This window comes from Xenopus laevis, chromosome 6L (genome assembly GCF_017654675.1).
Source record: "Xenopus laevis strain J_2021 chromosome 6L, Xenopus_laevis_v10.1, whole genome shotgun sequence".
Classification (NCBI taxonomy): domain Eukaryota; kingdom Metazoa; phylum Chordata; class Amphibia; order Anura; family Pipidae; genus Xenopus; species Xenopus laevis.
Window position 1 is genome coordinate 51,109,191 of NC_054381.1, and position 23,021 is coordinate 51,132,211.

The 23,021-nt window shown below is 40.6% G+C and overlaps 1 protein-coding gene across 2 annotated transcripts in view; it reads left to right on the forward strand.

Moving 5' to 3' along the window:
• tgfbr2.L (transforming growth factor beta receptor 2 L homeolog) overlaps positions 1-5,787 on the forward strand; it is a 61,126-nt gene extending 55,339 nt beyond the window's left edge. For both annotated transcript variants that reach the window (XM_018267470.2, XM_018267471.2), the window contains 4 exons: positions 1,352-2,148; positions 2,555-2,696; positions 3,406-3,533; positions 4,980-5,787. In XM_018267470.2, coding sequence (XP_018122959.1) covers positions 1,352-2,148; positions 2,555-2,696; positions 3,406-3,533; positions 4,980-5,159 — 1,247 coding nt within the window. In that variant the 3' untranslated portion in view covers positions 5,160-5,787. The remainder of the gene's footprint in view (positions 1-1,351; positions 2,149-2,554; positions 2,697-3,405; positions 3,534-4,979) is intronic.
• Positions 5,788-23,021: the final 17,234 nt, after the last annotated feature.

The window sequence follows — 23,021 nt, forward strand, 5'->3', positions numbered from 1 at the left end:
TCATTGTAGCTTGAAATGCCAAGTATTAGGGTCACAATATCATCCAGTGTAGTCGATCCTACAGTATGAAATATATATATATATATATATATATATATATATATATATATATATATATATATATATATATATATATATATATATATATATATATATATATATATAGACAAATACAAGAGTCCTCAACCCATTATCAATATATTTAAGACATTGAGACATTTTGTGCATACTGCTACTAAAAATGCCTTACCCTTTAATGAAAAGAGGGATTGTTTGTCCATATATTGCAATATATTTAAGCTGGCCAACTACATAAAAGTCATCCCATATCTGGCCAGTCCTATTGGCCAGCTTAAATATATTGCAATATATGGACAAACAATCCCTCTTTTCATTAAAGTGTAAGGCATTTTTAGTAGCAGTATGCTCAAAATGTCTCAATGTCTTAAATATATTGATAATGGGTTGAGTGCAGTGGATTCTCTGTCTATATGTATTTTGTGGTCACAGCCTCATTGCACCCCCGCCTACTGGTTTTAAAATTAGTGATGTGCACACCTTTACCTTGATATACATATACATAGTTCACAAATAAACTGCACTCCAAGGACTTGGTAAGTGAAAAATTAAAGTTGGCTTTTTATTTTCAGCGTTTCAGCGCCAATACTCGGGCCGTCTTCAGGAAAAAAACAGTCCTGAAGACGCCCCGAGTATTGGAGCCGAAACATTGAAAATAAAAAACAACTTTAATTTTATTACCAAGTCCTTGGAGTGCGGTTTGTTTGTGAACTATGTATTGATTATTTTGACCAGCACCCAAGCAGATGTTGTTTTGTTTTGAGTGCACCGGACTGGAATATATATATATATATATATATATATATTTTTTTTTTTTGTTTTGTTTAATTCTGGTTTTCAGAGAGAAACCTTAAATTGTGAAGTAACCTAAAGCAACCAATTAGTCAATTAGTCCTAATCTCTTGTTTATACACCTGATATGTTTTTCTGCACAAGGGCAGACGTGTCAGTTTTACTAAACAAATCCCAGATTGAGTGGAAACTTTTTCAAGTTAAAGCCCCCCTTGCAACCTGACATTTGATGCACCGTATCTTATGAATTGGCCAAATATTGAATACAGCACAATAGATTCAGTCAAATCAAATCCCAAACCTATTGCTAATTTTCATATCCCCATAATTTAGGTTTAGAATAAGAAAACACTAATAAAGACAGGAATCCTGCATCAGGCATTCCAGCCTCACACATCAGCTCTATCTCTAATTGTAACGGTTTGTGTGTGGAAGCTACTTGATTGTCCTTGAAACTAATATGTGTGCTTGTTTATATCAGATGACCCATCAAAAGACATACTTGTGAAAGCTCTTCTGATCACTCTTATTCCACTGGTCTGGATCATCATTGCAGCCATTGCCACCCTCTACTGCTGCCGTGTTCAGAAAACAAAAAAGCTGAAAAAGAAGAAATGGGAAAAAAATGCAAAATGCATGCGCCACCCTGATATGGACTGCAGCGATGCCTGTGCAATTATGATTGACGATGATCGTTCTGACATCAGCTCAACCTGTGCCAACAATCTAAACCACAATACTGAGCTTCTTCCAATTGAATTGGACACTTTGGTGGGGAAAGGTCGATTTGCTGAAGTGTACAAGGCCAAGCTCAAACAAAATACATCAGAGCAGTATGAAACAGTAGCTGTCAAAATTTTCCATTTTGAAGAGTATGCATCTTGGAAGATGGAAAAAGATATTTTTTCTGACATCAATTTGAAACATGAGAACGTTCTGCAGTTCCTAACTGCAGAAGAGAGGAAAACGGACATTGGCAAACAGTATTGGCTCATCACTGCTTTCCATGCTAAGGGCAATATGCAAGAATATTTAAGCAAGCATATCATCAGCTGGGAAGACCTCTCGAAGCTTGGAGGCTCTTTGGCCCGCGGTGTTGCTCATTTGCATAGCGATCACACTCCGTGCGGCAGACCGAAGACACCAATTGTTCACCGCGACATAAAGAGTTCAAACATCTTGGTCAAAAATGATCTGACATGTTGTCTGTGTGACTTTGGTTTGTCTCTTTGGCTTGAACCGTCACTTTCAGTGGATGACCTTGCAAACAGTGGACAGGTTAGACTAAAATTCTGTTTGGCATGCATATGAGTAGCACTGCTGCAGTACATAGTAGCTATCATCATATTTGTTTTGCAGAAATTCAAAAACACTTATTGTTGAATTGTTGAATACTTGTTGTTGAAGTTATTCATTACTGGTACAATTTCAGTTGTTCAGCCCTTTATTATTTAGATGCAGTTATTATAGCTTCAGGATGTTCGACGGCATAGTATTTATTACAGCCCTGCATACTATTAAATTATATTTAGCTTTCCTTTATGGAAGTGTTATGTATTCTTTTACATCACGATAGTTCTTTTTTATAGATGTAATTGCAGAATATTGATGTCAGATTGAAACTATTATAGACCTTTTATTGGAAAACGTTTTTTTATTCAGTTTTCATTTCTCTTATTCACAGGTTGGAACTGCGAGATATATGGCTCCAGAGGTTCTAGAGTCTAGAATTAATCTGGAGAACATAGAATCATTTAAGCAAACGGACGTTTATTCAATGGCGCTTGTCCTTTGGGAGATCACATCCCGCTGTAATGCCATTGGAGGTAATTACATTTTCTCTAAAAATATTAACTAATGTATCCACTGAATTAATAAGAAGGCATTTATTGTGTTTTCGAGAGTCAGGTAGAATAATGTTCATTATTGGAGTGCTCAAACTGTCCCCTTAATACACCCTAGCCTAGCCAACCAGAATATGGTTCTTTGGTTGGTTTTTACTATAAAACCAACCAAAACTGATTCGCAAATATATTGTTTTCACCTGTTTTAAACTTCAACTACACTGAAGTAAAGTTTGTAAAATAGAATATACACACAATTACCCTTGCTCTGGCTCCAGCCAATCGCTCAGTTACAAGAATTGGAGGTTTATCCCCATACGTTACATTTTAAGTTGGTTCCCTGGAATTAGGTTGGTGTTGTACGTACATTAACAGATATTTATCTAATCTAAAAAATCAAATAGCATGCAAAAGGTAAACAAAACCCTAGGGGACAGATTCATCAAAGTGTAAAATTAGTACTCACTGCAGTAAAATTCCACCACTCTCTATTAATACCTGTGGGATTTTTAGAGGAGTATTTGTCAAATCAGCACTAATTGATAAATACACCTCTAAAAATCCCACAGGTATGAATAGAGAGTTGGGGGATTTTAACATGGTGATTTCTGATTTCACACTTTTATAAGTCTGCCCCTGTCAATAGACTTAGTAAAAAAATAAGTTGACTTAATTGTTTTTATCTCTGCAGATGTAAAAGACTACGAACCTCCGTTTGGCACAAAAGTGCGGGAGCACCCGTGTGTTGAAAGCATGAAGGACAATGTATTGAGAGATAGAGGGAGACCTGAAATCTCAAACAGCTGGCTTAGCCATCAGGTAGCACACACTTCCCCATATTGTGCCTTTTATTTGTGTGTTTGCTGGTATTTTTAGCCAAAAAATCTGTCATGTTCATGCTATGTTAGCTATGACCTGTTTTCACTAGCAGAAAAGCATGAATCATCTGCAGTTCAGTTGGCAATCCAAGTCATGGCAATATAAATTGTCAAAAATGGGAAGTTTCCATCTCTGGGATTTGCAGTGACCTGCAATTTGTCTTTGCTCATTGGCCCAGTTCCAAGAGAATTTCCATTTGCATTTACTAAACCTGGTTGTACAGATAGTTATAGAAAATATCAAACACAAAACGGCGAAGCAGATAGGATTCAAGTGAACATGGTTAGATGTCACATGTATGTTGATTTGGACTGTATTATAACTAACCTGAACTGCAGTTCATCTTTTACCCCAGTGAATTATTGTTTGTTTAACAGGAACTCCTTGTTGTGTACATGAGGCTGTAAGTTATAGTTGTAGAAAGTGTGAGACAGAGCACAAAACTGGGAGGCAGGTATAATCATAGTGGCATGGAAAGAGTGCTGGTATTTTGGGGATGCTGTTAAATAATGTAGCAATTCCAAAATATTTTTCTTACATTGAAATATGTGTACATTAATATGAACTGTATGTGGATGTTGTTGTTTGTTAGAAATGATAAAGGTAGTGCAAATTAACCCTTGACAACATGCTGATAACCCTGATACACCCTTCAAAAGCCTCGCCAAGGATCATGATGTACACATATAGTGTTGTATATATTAGATGGGCAGGTCAATTCTTATGATTAATGCTTCATTTACCATTAATTATGACAAGGTGCTAAACCCACTTTTTTTTGCACTTGGACTTTACACCTTGCTCTGATTTCATTTTCATCCAACACCCCTCTTTGTATGCAGTGCTCCCATCACTTGGTAGTGCAGCCTACAGAAGGGGGCAGGGCACCCTCATAGAGATGATTGGGAGCCCTGTACTTAACTCCTTATTGCAGCCAAATTACTTTCTGTGTGCTCCAGTCATAGGCCTTGTGCTTCAGTATGGGAGTACAGCAGCCCCATGATGATCACAAATGCTGTTCAAATGATACAGTGGGAGAATAAAACAACAACACTGATATTCACTTATAACTGCCTGTGTTTACAAATAGGACAAATTATTTCACTTTCCACCTGGCCTCGGTGGAAGGAGTCCACACTAAATAGAACAATGGCGGATTTTACCAATACTACTTTACATTGGAATGTAATAAAATTACATTTTTACCCTACCCATATCTGTATTCCTGTTCTGAAGCGGGAATACAGATATATATACATGGTTGGTGTATTTGCTGAATGGTTGGTGAGACTTTTTTGTCCCTGGTTGTATTGGGCCACCTTATTAAGATTTATTTTAAAAGACTGATCGATCATAAACTACATTTCATTGTTTTTCATGTTCCAGGGAATCCAGCTTGTATGTGAGATTATAACAGAATGCTGGGACCAAGACCCAGAAGCCCGTCTCACAGCTCAATGTGTAGATGAACGATTCAATGAAATGCAGAACCTCGACAGACTCTCGGAGAGAAGTTGTTCCGAAGAGAAGATACCAGAGGACTGTTCAGAGAATGCAACCAAATAGCAGCACAGACTGTAGCTGTGTGGACTCTGTTCCACAGGGGATGGACCTTCCTTGTGGTTTGACTGACAAGGGCCCTGTTTGTATCATTGTCGTGTGATACGAGCGACTGCAAAGACCAAAGCTATATCCGTTTGTAAACTAGAGCAGTATATGATCATGCAAACTTGCTTTACCACAGGATCAACTGGTATGAGAGCCTCAGGATTTTCCCGTTTTTTCTTTAAGAACAGCCATACTTGTTTGCACTTTACTTTTTTTATATATAAAGCCGAGATAGCAGATTTCCTGTAAGCCAAAATCATGTCCAGAGGTATGTTCAATGCATAGGATATAAAAGCTATTAGTAAGCTAGAGTACCAGAACTAAACGGACTCTTTGTAAGGAGGTATATACATTGTATGTGTGCACTGACCAATCAGGAAATGCAGCGTAGAGTTTATCTTCATAAAGACAATGCCAAAGACAAAACTATACCCCATTAGTTATTAGAGAGAACATAGGATTGAGTACAAGTAAAGTCAGCGGTTCAATGTTTTTGTACTGCTGAGATATTCCTCTACATTTAGGGGCACATTTACTAAGCTCGAGTGAAGGATTAGAATAAAAAATACTTCGAATTTCAAAGTTTTTTACTTCGACCTTCGACTACGACTTAGAATCGAACGATTTGAACTAAAAATCGTTCGACCGTTCGATAGTCGAAGTACTGTCTCTTTAAAAAAAACTTCAACTACCTACTTCGCCACCTAAAACCTACCTAGCACCAATGTTAGCCTATGGGGAAGGTCCCCATAAGATTTCTAAGCTTTTTTTGATCGAAGGAAAATCCTTTGATCGATGGATTAAAATCAAAGGATTTAATCATTCGATCAAACGATTTTTCCTTTGATCGTTCGGTTGAACAAAATGCAGTAAATCCTTCGACTTCGATATTCGAAGTTGAAGGATTTTACTTTGAGTTTCGAATATCAAGGTTTAATTAACCCTTGATTTTCGAGCAATAGTAAATGTGCCCCTAAGTGTATGTATATGTGTGTGTGTGTGTATATATATATATATATATATATATATATATATATATATACTTAATAGCACGAGATCATATATTTATTAATGATAGTGGTTGTAAGGGATATATTATGGAGTAATATGTTCACACACACACACACACACACACACACACACACACACACACACACACACACACACACACACACACACACACACACACACACACACACACACACACACACACACACACACACACACACACACACACACACACACACACACACACACACACACACACACACACACCACACACACACACACACACGGTATGAATAGCTCTAGTTTGTGTCAGAACAAAGGAAACAAAAGAAAAGTAGCATGCACATCTAGACATGGAATGGCACAATCATCAATCCGTATTTGGGTTTGTTTATAAAATGACACAAATAGCAGTTAAGAAATGAAGAGAAAGTAGAAAACTCAACAGTAAGTAGAGGACACAAGGTGAATGCTTGCCATATGTATGTGTATTCCTATTGGTGTGCAGAGGGAAAATATCCATCCATATTCCATTATTTACCTAATGGAGAGTTCTGTGTCACACAGAGAATTCTGCAGAATTAAAGCTTTCTCTAGACATTTGCCTCCGGTGAGCGGCCCTTTCCACTGTGTGTACTCCGTTATCATTATATTAATCACTATGATTATCACTATTTTTGTCCATTAACAGAATGCTGAGCCATGTTGTGCTGCGCTGCACTGTCATATAAGACAAGGTTTGCTCTATCTGGCACATTTCTGGCACAAGTCACACTTCAACCTTTCACTCCCTAAAAGCCGAATTCTCTCGTATAGAACATGCCTTTCCTACTGAACCATTTTAAGGAGAAATAAAGAGTGTGAGGGGGGGCTAAAAAAATAACATCAGGCATTGAAAACCACATAATTATAGTTAGAATTTTGTTTCTCAGTGGCTTTTTTTTTTAATACTCTACTGTCCAATCATTTCATTGCATGTTAGGAATGATTACTGCAGAGGTCTACAATAAAGCTTCCCAACACTTACAGTAAGTGTCACGGGCAAATAAATGTATCAGTTCAGTTAAGCACATACAAGGAATCCATGAAGAGATACTGTCAATGCTTCAGTGCTGGTCTATACGTTTGTCTTGGGCAGCATTGTGCAGCCAATGTGCTCTCCTTCTGCAGCCTCTCTATGGAGCGCAATAACAGCTGTTAGAAATGAAGTTTGAGTCTGCTGTGGTCTTCTGAAATCTTCCCTCGGAGCATCCATCTGTCCCAGTGACTGCTGGAAAAGACTGCAAGTACCTAGGGAAGAGAACATTCACCCCAAAGATCTGTTTCATCACTATGATGAAATGGGTGATTGCAATGGATAGCAGAATGAGGGAGGCAAGGGTCTGATTGGTTGCAATGCTTAACATAGTGTTTTTCTTCCAAAAAAAGAACCGTAAATATGGGCAGATCCTACAGCGCCCGTTTTGGATGCAGTCCTGGACAAACCAAGAGACATATGTGGGCGAGGGCAGTATCCTTTCAGTAGGATTGTCTTGTATAAGATTTTAATCATTGCTGCTCTATACAAAGGTTTGATATTCTCATTGAGATGGAAACATATAAAGAAATCTACACCAAAAACTCAACTTGCTTAAGGACAGTATCTGATTTGATACATTACTGCCTCCTCCTGTCCTTTGCAATGGATTGGTCCTGCGTTAGCTTTACACTTTATAGTCCAATATTTCTTTTCATTGTGTGAGTGGAGCAAGTGAGAGTGTACGGAGAGGAGCCTGGGGATAGCCCAGCACCGAGCAGCCATGTTTTTATATTTTTAAAACGTTTTTTTATTTTTAATAATCAGGTGGATATGGAACTACGAACATATTTTATACTCACATAAACTAACAAAGTATTTGTATTCTATAATTATATATGATATCAAATCTATTTTATTTCAGTTATTAAAAGGGGGGGGATATGGGCTCAGGATCAGAGGGATTTCTCACAACGGGGATTCTCCTATCATTTGCTCTTTATTCTATGCAAGTTCATAAGATTTTTATAAAAGCCAATCAAAAAAAAGTAGAACAGAAAATTAATTTGTCGGAGGGTATTTAAAGGAATACAAGGTTTTTAGACAATGCCTTGCCCAGACTTTAATGTTAGAACGTCCCACTGTTTTGGCAGAAGGACTTCCTGTTTTGTATTAACAGTAAATAAGATGGGAATATGTTTGGGAATATGTTGCTGCCTTGTGGAAACAATTGGAGACAGAGATCTCACAGTCAATTTTCCTATTATAAACAGGAAAAGAGCCCAAAAATACACCCAGTGTTGGCATTGCTCTCCCATTGTGTTTGCGCGATGTCCCTCGGCATTCGCTTTGCCGTCAGAGCTGTGTCTGTTATTGTTACAGAAAATAATCAGAGGCTTTGTCTGCCAAAAAACCACTGAGAGGCTGTGAATGCCACACGTTTATCTGTCCAGGTCCTTTAAGGAAACACACTACTTGCACCTCTCATTAGAAATCAGTGAATTAATTCAGCTGCATTGTGTAAGAGCTGAATGTGTATAAGACGTGAGGAACAGTTGCCTCATACATGGGCAGGTGCCTTTACATGTTGTGCCTCCTGGGAAATAAGATGCTTATTAGGCATAGAAATGTTACTTGGGCTCACACCTCCTGGAGGTACACTTATGTGAAGGAAAGGCAACAAAATAGAAATGGAATATAACCAATCGCAATCAAGAATTTTGTAATGTAAGTCTTGACTATCCCCCTCTCCAGAATCTGTCTCTCTACATGCAACTTTGTGTCGGAGTCAGTTCTTGAAAGACAGTCTCTATAATACATTGTCTAAGCCAGGGATCCCCAACCTTTTGAACCCGTGAGCAACATTCAGAAGAAAAGGGAGTTGGGGAGCAACACAAGCATGAAAATTGTTCTTGGGGTGCCAAATAAGTGCTGTGATTAGCCATTTGATAGCCCCTATGTGGATTGTCAACCTACATTGAGGCTCTGTTTGGCAGTACACCTGGTTTTTACACAACAAAACTTGCCTCCAAGCCTGGAATTAAAAAGTAAGCATCTGCTTTGAGGCCACTGGGAGCAACATCCAAGGGGTTGGAGAGCAACATGTTGCTCACGAGCTACTGGTTGGGGATCACTGGTCTAAGCAAAGGGAGCACACAGCAAGATGTCAATCAATATCTGACTCCTGCACGTAGAGAGACAGATTGCTGAGAGTGCGATATTGATGGGTAATTGGGATTATTTCTGAATTTTTATTATATTTAGAAAATGTTCATATGAAGCTCACTGACTTCTTTGCACCTGACCTACTAGCGGTAATGTCGACTTTGAGTCCAAATTAAACGTTCCCAATGACAGGCCTGTGTCTCCATTTGTTTCCTTGATTCAGCACTTCCATTTGTAATTTAACCCTGTGTTATGCAATCTATGCAAGTCACAGGACAATCTGGGGTTTGCCTAAGTGAAAAGTTTTATTTGTGTTCAGTTAAAGGGAACCTGTCACCCAGACACAAAAATCTGTATAATAAAAGTCCTTTTCAAATTAAACATGAAATTCAATTCTATTTTTTATTAAAGCATTCATAGCTGTTGTAAACTTGTTTAAAAATCTCAGCTGTCATTCAAATATTGTCTGCCTTAGGCATAGGGGCGGGGCAAGCAACTACTTTCACTTTCCATTCAGCACTTCCTAGATGTCACTGCTCTTCCAACATTCCTCCATTCTGTTAACCATTTAATTGTGTAGCCAGGGCATGGGGATGGACATCAGGTCCCCCCATTCTGGTGCACAAACAAGATTCTGAGATGATACAAGACTTGCCTTAATAACAAAATCCACAAAATGGCTCCTGCCTGCTTACTATAATTATGAATTCTCAGACCGAAGGGAACACAATTCAAATAATTTATATTGTGTCATTAAAATTCATTTTACTTGATTAAATAGGATTTTGAATCATTTTTTTGGGTGACGGGTCCCCTTTAATGAATTTTTTTTTGCACTAAGATCTTTTGCCAAAACTTCACTCCGAGCTTCTATAAATATATGCCATCGAGGGACTCTTTTGTACTTGTACAGGGCTCATTTGCTACCTGCAGGGTGTTTACACAACTACGTAACAGGGCTGTACCCTGCGTGGGGGGGTCACTGTACCTACAGGATATACACAGGCACTTGCTTTAGTGCAACCATTATACAGGAGCCATTATCCTGCAAAGCACAAATACGTTTAACACTGTTACCCATCAGCACAAGGGAAGTCTCCTGGACAATAAAGTGTACATTCAAAAAAGACTTTAAATGTGAATTTCATAAATATATATATAAGCATATTGTATTTTATGCATTTCTATTCAGTTGTATATACCTGTATATATATGTACATAGAATAAATAACACAATAACATTCATGATTTCAAGATTCCTTTTTTTTTGTTCACTGTCAATGCCCTGGCAATATGCCACTTTATATTAGTGAAAATTGTTCTGATGTTTACAAATGATTTGTAGATGCAGTTGAAAGCAGCACCTTTGTGCCCCTAACTATTCTGTGCACTGCTCAGCCTGACTACTGAAAAATGGAGTAGGAGTCAGCACCCCTGTAGAGAGATGATTCTTTCTATCAATAGTAAGAACTTTGAAATTATTTCACATTTGTTGTCAGTGAGTTGGCTGGAATTTCATTTCATTATTTAAAGTTGAATTTAGCTGGATTTATACCAGACTAGTTTCAGTGCACTTGCACATTGGACGCCTCATTTACTTACTGCACCATTATTGCAGTTGCAAGCCAACAAATATCCCCCACAGTCAGTTGCACAACTAAATCCCATACTTATAGGGGCAGATTTATCAAAGGTCGAGGTGAATTTTCGAATGAAAAAAATTCGAATTTGGAGCTATTTTTTGTGTACTTCGAGTTGAGCCTAGAGTTTCAGCCTGAATCCTGTTCTGAATCAAGAGCTCTTTTGCCTATTGATAAAGGCTGCTGTTGCAACTCTCAAGCTGCCACCTCCTCCAAACCAGGCAGTACCTCCAGGGTTATACAAAAAATGGGGAGTTGTGGGAGCACTTCAAGGCTAAATAAAAATAGCCCCCCTGTTTCACAAATGAATTTAGTATCTAAGTTAATGCATGTTTTTTGCAAAACAGGGGTCTTTAGTTACAAAATTATGATCAAAAAATTGATAAGCCACCATACCACGTCAAGGTAAACCCCATTTGTTTACCTCTGGTCAAGTTTTTTCTGGGTTGGCATCGCCCTGCATAACTGCATGTCTCAGGGTCAGTGTCTCCAGACCAAGGTATCGGCTTAAATGGGCTTGATCCTTCCCCATGCCAGTAGCATTTTAATGGGAGAGGTTTGCCAATACCAAAACATTGATTATTTACTCAGGCTTGTTCCTTCCTCCCTGCTTAGGGTCAGGCCACACAAGCAGAATCGGGGAGATTAGTCGCCCCAGCTTCTTTGGGGCGACAATCTCCCAAAACTTCCTTCCCCCTGCTCTGCGCCAGCTAAAATGAAAATCGCCTGAGGGAAGGCACACATGGCGCTTCGTTTCCTCACAATGAAACTTCGGGCGACTTCAGAAAACAAAGGCGATTTTCATTTTAGCAGGGGGAAGGCAGCTCGAGGAGATTGTCGCCCCGAAAAAGAGGAGATTTGTTGCTGGGGCGACTAACCTCCCTGAATCTGCTCGTGTGGCCAGACCCTTAAAGGAGAATTTAACCCCCAACTGTGATTAGTCACCACTGGCCCGCCTCCCTGCCTCCGCCCTGCATAGTCTTACCCCTGAATTCTTTCGCCTCTAGAAATAGTGACCGCACATGCAGAGTGAGTGCAGAGGAGCTCACTGGCGCCATCTTCTTCTCTACAGTAATCTTTGTGTCTTCTTTCTCCTCTTCGGCAATTTCAGTCTCTTTTAGCACATGCGCAGTTGTCGTGAACCAAAAGATTTCTCCAACTGAACATGCACCAATACGCAACTCACTTCACTAAAATTACCAAAGAGAAGAAGATGCTGCCCGTGAGCTCCGCTGCGCTCACTCTGCATATGCGGTCACTATTTCTAGAGGGGAAACAATTCAGGGGTAAGACAGAGGGGGGCCAGTGGGGACTTATTACAGTGGTGGTTGAATTCTCCTTTAAGACTTGTAAAACAGAATGATTGCCCAGACCAGCACATAGCATTTATAGAGAGAGGTTTTCCTGATCTAAGCAATGGTCCTTCCTCCCCTGCCTGCGGCTTGTAAAAGAGAGTGATTTCCAAACCAACACCTATTTCTAAAGGTGTGGGGGTTTTAATGTTTTGCCCCACCACCCACTTCTGATGATGTCACTTCCACACTTCCTGATGGTCAGCAGGTTGTGGAAAAGGCAGTTGTGGGTCAGGTCGAGTAGCGGGTAAAAATGTGGGTCTGGGTTGGGTCCAGGTTTCTTCTACTTGCAGGGCGTTTGGTTTGCACAGAAATGCAAGTCCAATTGCATTAGACACATCACCCCCAGACAATCAAGTCAGAATCATGGGGCAAATCCTGCATTGTGAGTAAAACATGGAAATTGCCTTTGAAAGTGCTCCCTAAACAGTAAGGAAACTGCCCCCTTTGTATAATAAATAATAGGGCAAAGTACAAAAACAAAGGTGCAATAAAAAGGTGCATATAGCTACTAACAGCACAGACTACACGGACGTTTTCGAGCGTGCAACAAAACGCCGGCGTCAAACCGCATGCAGCGGAAATCAGGTAAGAGATGCAGATGCAGCCGAAAATGTCCATGTACTGTAGTCCTACCCTAAGGGCAATAGTGAATGAGCATTTAGATGGTCACATACTGTAATTCCAGAAATGCAGATAGAAATTGCTAAAGGCATGTTGGGACTGATGCCTCCTGCAAAGTCTGATAAAAGTTCTCTAGTTATAACCATACAGAGACTGCTCAGCATTTGCTGCCCCAGTGGAGCTTACAGTCTAAGGTCCCTATCACACTCACACACACCAGGGTAAAACTTACCTAGAGCCAATTTATCACCTTGTATTTTGGAATGGGACAGGAAACCAGAATAACCAGAGGAAACCTGGCAAGAACATACAAATCCCTTGAAGCGTAGAATTGTATTACTATTAAAGAGATACTGTCATGGGAAAACATGTTTTTTTCAAAACGCATCAGTTAATAGTGCTACCCCAGCAGAACTCTGCACTGAAATCCATTTCTCAAAGGAGCAAACAGATTTTTTAATATTTCATTTTGAAATCAGACATGGGCTAGACATTTTGTCAGTTTCCCATGGGCCCCCAGTCATGTGGCTTGTGCTCTGATAAACTTAAGTCACTCTTTACTGCTGTACTTCAAGTTGGAGTAATATCACCCTCTCCCTCCCCCCCCCCCAGCAGTCTAACAACAGAACAAGATAACAGCTGCCTGGTACATGTAAGAACAGCACTCAATAGTAAAATCCAGGTCCCACTGCGACACATTCAGTTACATTGAGCAGGAGAAATAACAGCCTGACAGAAAGCAGTTCCACCCTAAAGTGCTGGCTCTTTCTGAAAGCACATGACCAGGAAAAATGACCTGAGATGGCTGCCTACACACCAATATTACAACTAAAAAAATATACTTGCTGGTTCAGGAATGACATTTTATATTGTAGAGTGAATTATTTGCAGTGTAAAAAGTGTAATTTAGAAATAAAAATCATGACTGAATCCCTTTAACTGCTGGAACAGGCAGTCCATTTCTGGCATTTGAACTGTGAATATTTTGATGTTCTTATTTGCTGTTCAGTATCCTCACTGGAACTTTCCATTAGTCTTATTGGCTATAAGCCTTCACAAAGATGAGGACATAATGACCAAAAATAGACCCTTCACAAACCCGCCAAATGCTTAGAAAGTGCTTATCTGGGTGATTGCTTTATAACAATGCTGGCTTGCTACTTTTCTCATTAGTCATTACCCTGCAGTGACTGGCAGCAGCGCTGACTATTGAGTGGCACAGTGAGTCACTGTCTCAGCACCTTGTCCTACATGTAGTTACTTTTATCACAAACAATATTCTATGAGATCACTCCCAGGAACATAATCCACTGTCAGAATCAGTTATTGTTGATCTCAGTGGAACCAGCAGTGATTCCTAGAGAAAGACTGGGGTTGAGAAACACACACACTGGGACATATGCAATAGACTGGGAGCAAGGGTGAAGTCTATGGGCATGAGAACAGAGAGAGAGATCTGTGAAAGGGAGAGCTAAGCGGCTCTGGAAACTACTAGAGACTGCTGGAACCATTTGAGACCTCTCAGTGGCATGCAGATGGGGGTGACATATAAATAGTGATGTTGTTATAGGGATATTAATACTGTTGGGAAACAGGGATGGACTGGCCTACCAGATTAATAGAGTATTGCCCACAGCTCCAACCTTACGCGACCCCCAGCCTAGCACATTACACACCATATTTATCTTCACTGTGGGCTTATATAATAACCTTTATCATTTGGTATTAATATTTTACTATATGGTTTGAGCAAAATGAGGCTCAGGGTGTTCCATGTAAATGAAAATCTTAGGAACAATTTTGGGCTTCCTTCCTTCCTATTCCAGTCAGTCCTGTTCTATACCTGCCCCAACTGCTCCTGGCTGACCTCTTTTATGCTCGCTTATCCCCAGTCCAGTCTATCCTGACCTTTATCTGCTCCTATCTGTCCACTAGTAATGTACGGGCTGTCCCAATACCCACGAGACCCGCAGGTCAGGCAGGTTAGGTCTGACCTCGCATTCCTCTTCACAGGTGGCGGGCAGGTGCGGGTTGAGCTGTTCTCCTGCTTCAAATGCCGGCGCCTGATCGCCCTACCCCTTTTGTGATATCATCGGCGGGTCAGCATCTAGACTGATAGCATTCGGTGAAGATCAGGATGACGAGGACAGTATTGATGTGGGGGTTGGGTTTTTCCGACTTCCAGGTTCAGGGAGGGCGGGTTAGGAGAGTCAAGAGTGAGTTTTTGTCATTTCATCCATATACGTTTGTACAGTACACAGTGAGACGAAACAACGTTCCTCTTGGACCATGGTGATACACAAAACAACATAGATGTACCGGACTACAGACAAAGAGTGCAAGTGCAAAAATATGCAACTCCTACAAGACAGGTCAGCATAGGGCAGGGACAGAAGAATACAGTGTAATTATCCTACCGCACACCTGTAGTTCACCAATCCTGCAAGCTGGTGGTGCGTTCCTTCCGTTGACCCGGCCGGGTCCCTTAGCAACCAATGTGTAAAAGAAACGGATCCGCACACACACCGATTAGTGCAGTTGGGGATTATCCCCTTTTATTCAGCCACCAAACATCAACGTTTCGGGGGGGAACACCGAAACGTTTCCCCCCCGAAACGTTGATGTTTGGTGGCTGAATAAAAGGGGATAATCCCCAACTGCACTAATCGGTGTGTGTGGGGATCCGTTTCTTTTACACATTGGTAACAGAAGAATACAGGGCACACTCAGCAGATGTAATACAGTGTATGTTAAGTAAATAATGCTAAAAGTCAGACATGATGGGTGTATCATTGTGACATGACAGTAGCAAGAACATGATAAAGAACACGACAAAGTGCAGATGTGCTCATAGGGAACAACTGTATCTAATGGCTATTCATCCATACAATGGCGTACAGTGGCTGTGTAACGTAGTGGTATATAGTAAGGTCAGATGGAGTGTGTGTGTGTGAGAGAGATCTGTCCGGTCCCTGAGTATTCAGGAGCCTTATGGCTTGGGGGAAGAAACTGTTACACAGTCTGGTAGTGAGGGCCCTAATGCTTCGGTACCTTTTTCCAGATGGCAGGAGTGTGAAAAGTGAGTGTGAGGGGTGTGTTGGATCAGCCACAATGCTAATGGCTTTACAGATGCAGCGAGTGGTGTAAATGTCCGTGATGGAAGGAAGAGAGACGCCTATGATCTTCTCTGCTGTCTTTACTATCCTCTGTAGGGTCTTGCGTCCATGACAGTGCAGTTCCCAGCCCAGACAATAATACAGCTGCTCAGGATGCTCTCAATAGTCCCTCTGTAGAAGGTTTTGAGTATGGATGGTGGGAGATGGGATTTCCTCAGCTTGCGCAGGAAGTAGAGGTGCTGTTGGGCTTTCTTGGCTAAGTAGCTGGAGTTGTGGGACCAGGTGAGGTTCTCCGCCAGGTGGGCACCAAGGAATTTGGTGCTTTTGACGATCTCCACATTAGAGCCATCGATGTACAGTGGCAGGTGGTCACTCCTAGTCTTCCTAAAGTCAACAACCATCTCCTTTGTTTTGTCTACATTGAGAGACAGGTTGTTGGCTCTACACCAGTCTGTTAACCGCTGCACCTCCTCTCTGTATGGTGACTCGTCATTATTGCTGATGAGACCCACCATGATCGTGTTATCAGCAAACTTTATGATGTGATTTGTGAGGTGTGTAGCTGCACAGTCATGCGTCAGCAGAGTGAACAGTAGAGGACTAAGCACACAGCCTTGAGGGGCTCCGGTGCTCAGTGTGGTGGTTCTGGAGATGATGTTTCCAATCCTGACTGACTGAGGTCTGTCGGTTAGGAAGTCCAGAACCCAACTGCAGAGGGAAGTGTTCAGTCCAAGCAGGCTCAGCTTTTATATCAGATTCTGAGGGATGATAGTGTTGAATGCTGAACTGAAGTCCAGGTGTCATAGGTGACATAAGCTTGAGATCCCTGTGGGGTCTGTAATAAATCTGCCTTATCCTTGAATGGAGTGCCGTCATTCTTTTGGTTTGGTGTGTGACAAGCGGTGGGGACGCTGCAGACAGAGCACCCAGCAAGGAATACATGGAGCGGCGCAGGAGGGGTAAGCTGGGAGCAGTCTAATTGGTGTATTCGTCATAGGTGTCATAGGTGTCTTTTTTGTCCAGATGAGAGAGGGCCAGATGGAGGGTGGTGGCTATTGCATCGTCTGTTGAGTGATTTTGACGGTATGGGAACTGTAAAGGGTCCAGTGCTGGTGGCAGCAGGGTTTTGATGTGTTTCTTGACAAGCTTCTCAAACACTTTATGATGATGGGGGTGAGTGCCACAGGATGGTAGTCATTGAGGCAGGACACTGATGACTTCTTCGGCACAGGGACAATGGTAGTGGTTTTGAAGCACTTCGGGACAGTGGAGGTGTTCAGGGAGATGTTAAAGATGTCAGTGAAAACATCTGCCAGCTGATCTGCACATTCTCTTAGCACTCTTCCAGGGATATTGTTTGGTCCTGCAGCCTTCCGTTGGTTTACTCTTTCCAGAGTCATCCTCACGTCAGCCACCGTCAGACGCAGGTGATGGTCTTCCTCATTCCTGTGTTGTTCTGTGCTTCAAACCGTGCATAGAAGTTGTTCAGCGCATCTGCAATGGAGGCGTCACTGCCATAGGCAGATGGTGTTGACCTGTAGTTTGTGATATAGTCTGGATACCCTGCCACATGCGCCGTGTGTCTCCATTCTCCTGGAAGAAGCTGTGTATTCTCTGAGTGAATGCGCGCTTAGCTACTCTGATGGAATGGAAAAATTTGGCTCTCGCTGTTCTCAGGGCGACTTCGTCACCTTCCCTGAAAGCAGAGTCTCGGGCCCTCAGTAACACACGTACCTCTCCAGTGAACCATCCAATTTGATGTAGTCACTGTAGGTTGCAGCTTCCCTAAACATATTCCAGTCAGTGCACTCAAAACAGTCCTCAAGAGCAGTCATGGCTCCTGCTGGCCATATTTTCACCTGCTTCAGAACCGGTTTAGAGTGCCTGACGAGTGGTCTGTATGCTGGAATTAGACCACATTTCTGTTATGCTGAGTATCCGAAGTGTGGGCGGGGCTCTGCTCGGTACGCACTGGGTCGGGAAAAACCTGACCTGCACATCACTACTGTTCACGTCATCCTGATCTTCACCCTGATGCTGACAGTCTGATCTTTACCAGATGGGTCCTGATCCTGACTGTTCCATCTGTATAACGTATTCTTAGTCATTAATGTTTAATTACTCATGAATGCTCATCTGCCTTCATCCCACTTCCTGTGTGTCCATTAATAGGGGAACCCCTCATGTCTCTCAGCCAAGGTGAATGGTGTTAAATACTACAGCCAGGAAAGGACAAATAGACAAATAACAAATAGATTAGTAAATTAAAATACTTGTGGATATGGAATAAAGGATTCAAAACCACAGCTGTGCTTGAAAGTTTGTGAAAACTTCTGAATGTAGTATGGTCAGAGAATTGAAAAAATGTATCTATTTTTAACACAACTCCTAAAACTAGAACCCAATTAAACAAATGATTCAAATACCTAATGTTTGGATGTGAACTCTTGCTTGTCAGTAACTTGTTTTGCAATAACTGCAGCTAAATGTTTCCAGTAACTGTTGATCAGTCCTGCACATTGGATTGGAGGAATTTTGGTCCATTCTTGTTTACAGAACAGCTTCAACTCAGTGATATTGGTGTGCTTCATAAACTGCCCCACTTTATGTCCCGCATTCCTGTGGGATTGAGGTTAAAGGTCTGGCCACACGGAAAGATTCGGGGAAATTAGTCGCCAGGCAACAAATCTCCTCTTTTTCGCGGTGATCTCCCCAACCTGCCTTCCCCTGCCTTCTGCCGGCTAAAATGTAAAATGCCTGGGGGCAGGCACATGGATCACTTCATTTTCCGAAGTCACCCGAAATTTCCTCGTGAGGCAATTACGGGCGACATCGGAAAACAAAGCTTTCTGTGTGATTGCCCCCAGGCGATTTACATTTTAGCCAACGTAAAACAGGGGAAGTCAGATCAGGGAGATTAGTAGCTGAGAAGAAGAGGAGATTTGTCGCCTGGTGACTAATCTCACCAAATCTGCCCGTGTGGCCAAACCCTTTATGGGGCTGTTCCAAAATACTGATTTTCTTTTTCATAAACAATAGATTGACTATTGCATTCAATTTTTTGAGCTTCAGTTTGCAGAAGAATATTCTGATATTTTCCTGCAAAAGTTGCTGGAATTTTACAGTTTAATAACTGTCCTGATCCAGAGGCAGAAAAACAAACCCAAACCATAATACTGCCAACACCATGTTTCACATACGGGATAAGGTTCTTGTTCAGCTTTTTGTGGTAAATGGTTTATAAACAATCACTGTCATTGGTGGTATTAAAGCTATTAAACACCTTAAACTTTTACAGTTTATTTAATTTAACTTTCATGTGTCTCTTCTTTTGATCTTTCAGCAACTAGCTATACAACAAATCACTGCTAGGATCAGCAAAGTCTGTGCGTCTGTCTAATCAGATACACTAACATATTAAATCAAAATATTCTCTTTGATTATAAGGCAATTCAGATAGATATATCAATTTATTCTGAGCCCATTAGTGGGCACAGCTGAATAAAGAACCATAGAATTCTAAAACATTGTCTCAACTCCCCAACATAATTTGGCTGAATGTGGCCGCCATGGTCTCAGTTAACCCATCAGTTTTATGTGTACTGTGAATGAGAAATCCTTTCTAAGCATGAAAGCCCTCCCTGCTTCATCCTATGAACAACATTTAAATAGAACGTTTGTTTGTTTGTTTGTAAAGCCTCTTTATTACGGGTATAGTGATGGACAATTAGCTAGAATTAGTTTCTATTACATTTCTTATCTGAAATGTTGTGATCTTATTTTTGATTACATCTAAAGCAGATCAAAAAAACAATAAAAAAAACCTACATGACTCTTATTGTGCGTACTGTGTGTATATATATATATATATATATATATATATATATATATATATATATATATATATATCTGCATTTTGCTTGCTGTGACTTTTTGGTGTGGCATCTTTCTCTTTCTGATATAAGCCAATCATTTCTGTTATTCCTCTTTTTTAACTACTGTTAGACTTTTAGCAACCACTTTTGGCGCAAGGAAGTTGTGGGGGGTGGAAACTGAGGGGTTTAAAAATTCTGTCGCACTACTGTGGGTCTGATTGCACTGTTTGATTCCTCACGAAGGTCCCTGTGGGGGACCGAAATGTTGACCAAAATAAACTTTGGAAGATTGATTCAGCAAGTCCTGTCAGTGCCATTCTTCTGCATTGCTTGTGCTGTTCTTAGCTCAGGCACCCAGGTGAAACAACTGTCTATGGTGTGCAGATTATGTCTCTTTCCGGACCCTCTGCCTCAGACATGAGGTGTATCCAGCTCCGCAAACAACCTCCGCCCTTCGCTCCACCAGTGAATACCTTGTTGTCACTTCTTAATTGGCACCTTGGGGAGGACAGGGGACAGCACAGCAGGAGTGGGACTGGGTCAGCGGAGCCCAAGACGTTGGGCCCACCATGTTTTCTCCCAGTATCCTGCCGGCTCAGTATGATGGACTGGTCACATGTTTAAAAGCAAATATCTTATTGGTTGCTATTGGTTACTGCTCCTGGGCAAACTTAGTGCCATGTATTACATGTTGGGGTTAGTGTGTTACAGACTGCCCTGTTCTTAGCAACTTTTCAACTGGCCTTCATTTTTTATAAATAGTTTTTGAGTTATTTTCCTTCCTGTTCTTCCTGTTCTCTGACCCTGGCAGACAAAAAAAAAGAAAACTGCAATTTTATTGTTATTGTTACTTTCTATTGCTTATTTTTCTAGTCAGAACCGCCTCTATCTATAGTCCAGTCTCTCATTCAAACCACTGCCTGGTTGCTAAGGTAGAACAGGCCCTAGCAACCAGATTGCTTTTGAAATTCGAAAGCTTTTAAAAAAAATCAAGATTAAAGCTTTTAAAAAAATCAAGACAGACTTTGACTTGTCTCAGAATATCATTGTCAACCTTTTACTTAAACATAATTTATAGATAAACAACCTAGGGGAAATTTGTGCTCAGAATCTTTAATATTATTATTATTTCCCTTCATATTAAACAATAGTTTGTACCTGTACTAAATCCTTCTTTTCCCCCCAGGAATGTTGAAAGTTAGCTCTCTATAAAGATCCCCTCCCCCCTAACCCTTTTAACTCACTTATGTCTCAGGTTTACAGGAGGGATTTACCTGCTTTCCCCTCCTCCCACTATTTCTACAAAGAATCGCAGATGTGGGATCCAGTGCTTTCAATTTCACTGTTCTGCACCAAGTGGATGTTTTATTGAAAACAATAGTCTGTGCAACAGGAGCGCTACTTGGGACAAGTTTAATAATAAATCCATCTATTATTTTAATGATGATTAAGGAAAGAAAATGAATTGCCCAGTGTCATAAATCTAAATGTCATTATTTGTCAGAAGCAGTAGAAGGATTAAAGAAAAGGAAAATGCTAATAATATCTATTTTATTTTTTCTAATTTCAACCAAAGTCTCTCTTGACTTTGGGGGACAGCTGGTCTGCATCTTGCCTTGCCCCAAGTACATCTGACTTTTATGTAAATACTTCAGCCTTTTCAATCGTGTAGAAACTTGTTGAGGAAGCAGATTTTTGCCCTTTAACAAGCGGCAATCATAACAAGCAGATACAAAGAGAAAGAATTAGATCTGAATGCAGTGACTGTGAGAGTGAGGCTTGGGTTGGGCAGGCTTGTTTCCAGACATGCTAGAAGGGAACATAGAACGGGTACTTTCCCAGATTTGCTAGACTACAATTCCCAGCATCGCACAGAATATTACTAATGGTTACTTCATGATGGACGCCGTAGTTCAGACTCTTAAAGCAACACCGCCCAATAATATAGGAGTTTTAACTGATGCAAGCGGATACTTCAATGTGAACCCTTTATACTCCATTTACACTTGACTCTCTTGGTTTCATATGATCCTCACTGAACACATTAAGCGCTTATTTTGATGTCCACTCATCTTGACATTAGTACTTAAAATATAGAGCTGCCATATTGCTTCATGACTTAAAAGTTAAAGGGGACATTCCAGAGTGGGTTTGTCTGACCTACATTCTAGCAATCTCCAACGTATTATCAAGAGTCAAAGCAATATGCAACTGCAGTCCAGCAACATCACAACACTACACAGTAAAGTTTTGTCCAAGTCTTCCAAGGAAAGTGGCCCTTTGGAGGCAAAAGGATTCTCCAATGAGATTTCTGCCTGTCCTATGTACATTCTATTTCCTGTTCTTAAAGAAAGAGTTCAGTGTAAAAATAAAAACTGGTTAAATAGATAGTATGTACAAAATAAAAAATGTTTCTGATAGAGTTAGCTAGCCATAAATGTAATGTATAAAGGCTGGAGTGACTGGATGTCAAACAGAACAGTACACTACTTCCTGCTTTGCAGTTCTCCAACTCTGAGTTAGTCAGCGACTACAAGTGGGGCCACGTGGGACATAACTGTTCAGTGAGTTTGCAATGGATCCTCATAATTCAGCTCAGATTGAAAAGCTTATGACCCATGTGGCCTTCCCACAAGTCACTGATTGGTTACTACCTGGTAACCAATCAGTGGAAACCAAGAGAGCTTCAAAGCAGGAAGTAGTGTTCTGGCTATTATGTTAGACACCCAGTCACTCCTGCCTTTATACATTACATTATTATTATTATTTCTAACTAACTATATTAGAAATAACTTTTATTTTGCCCAGCCTATCTATTTACCCAGTTTTTATTTTTACTCTGAACCTTTCCTTTAATGTCCTATAATTGTCTCTGACAATTAGGGATGCCTACTTTTAAGAACTACTAACACAAAGAAGACAGTAGTAGGGAAGACTTATCTTCCCTTTGATACACCTTTTGCTCAAACTTCTCATATATAAAATAGTTGATACTAACAATACATAACAATTTGAATAAATAGT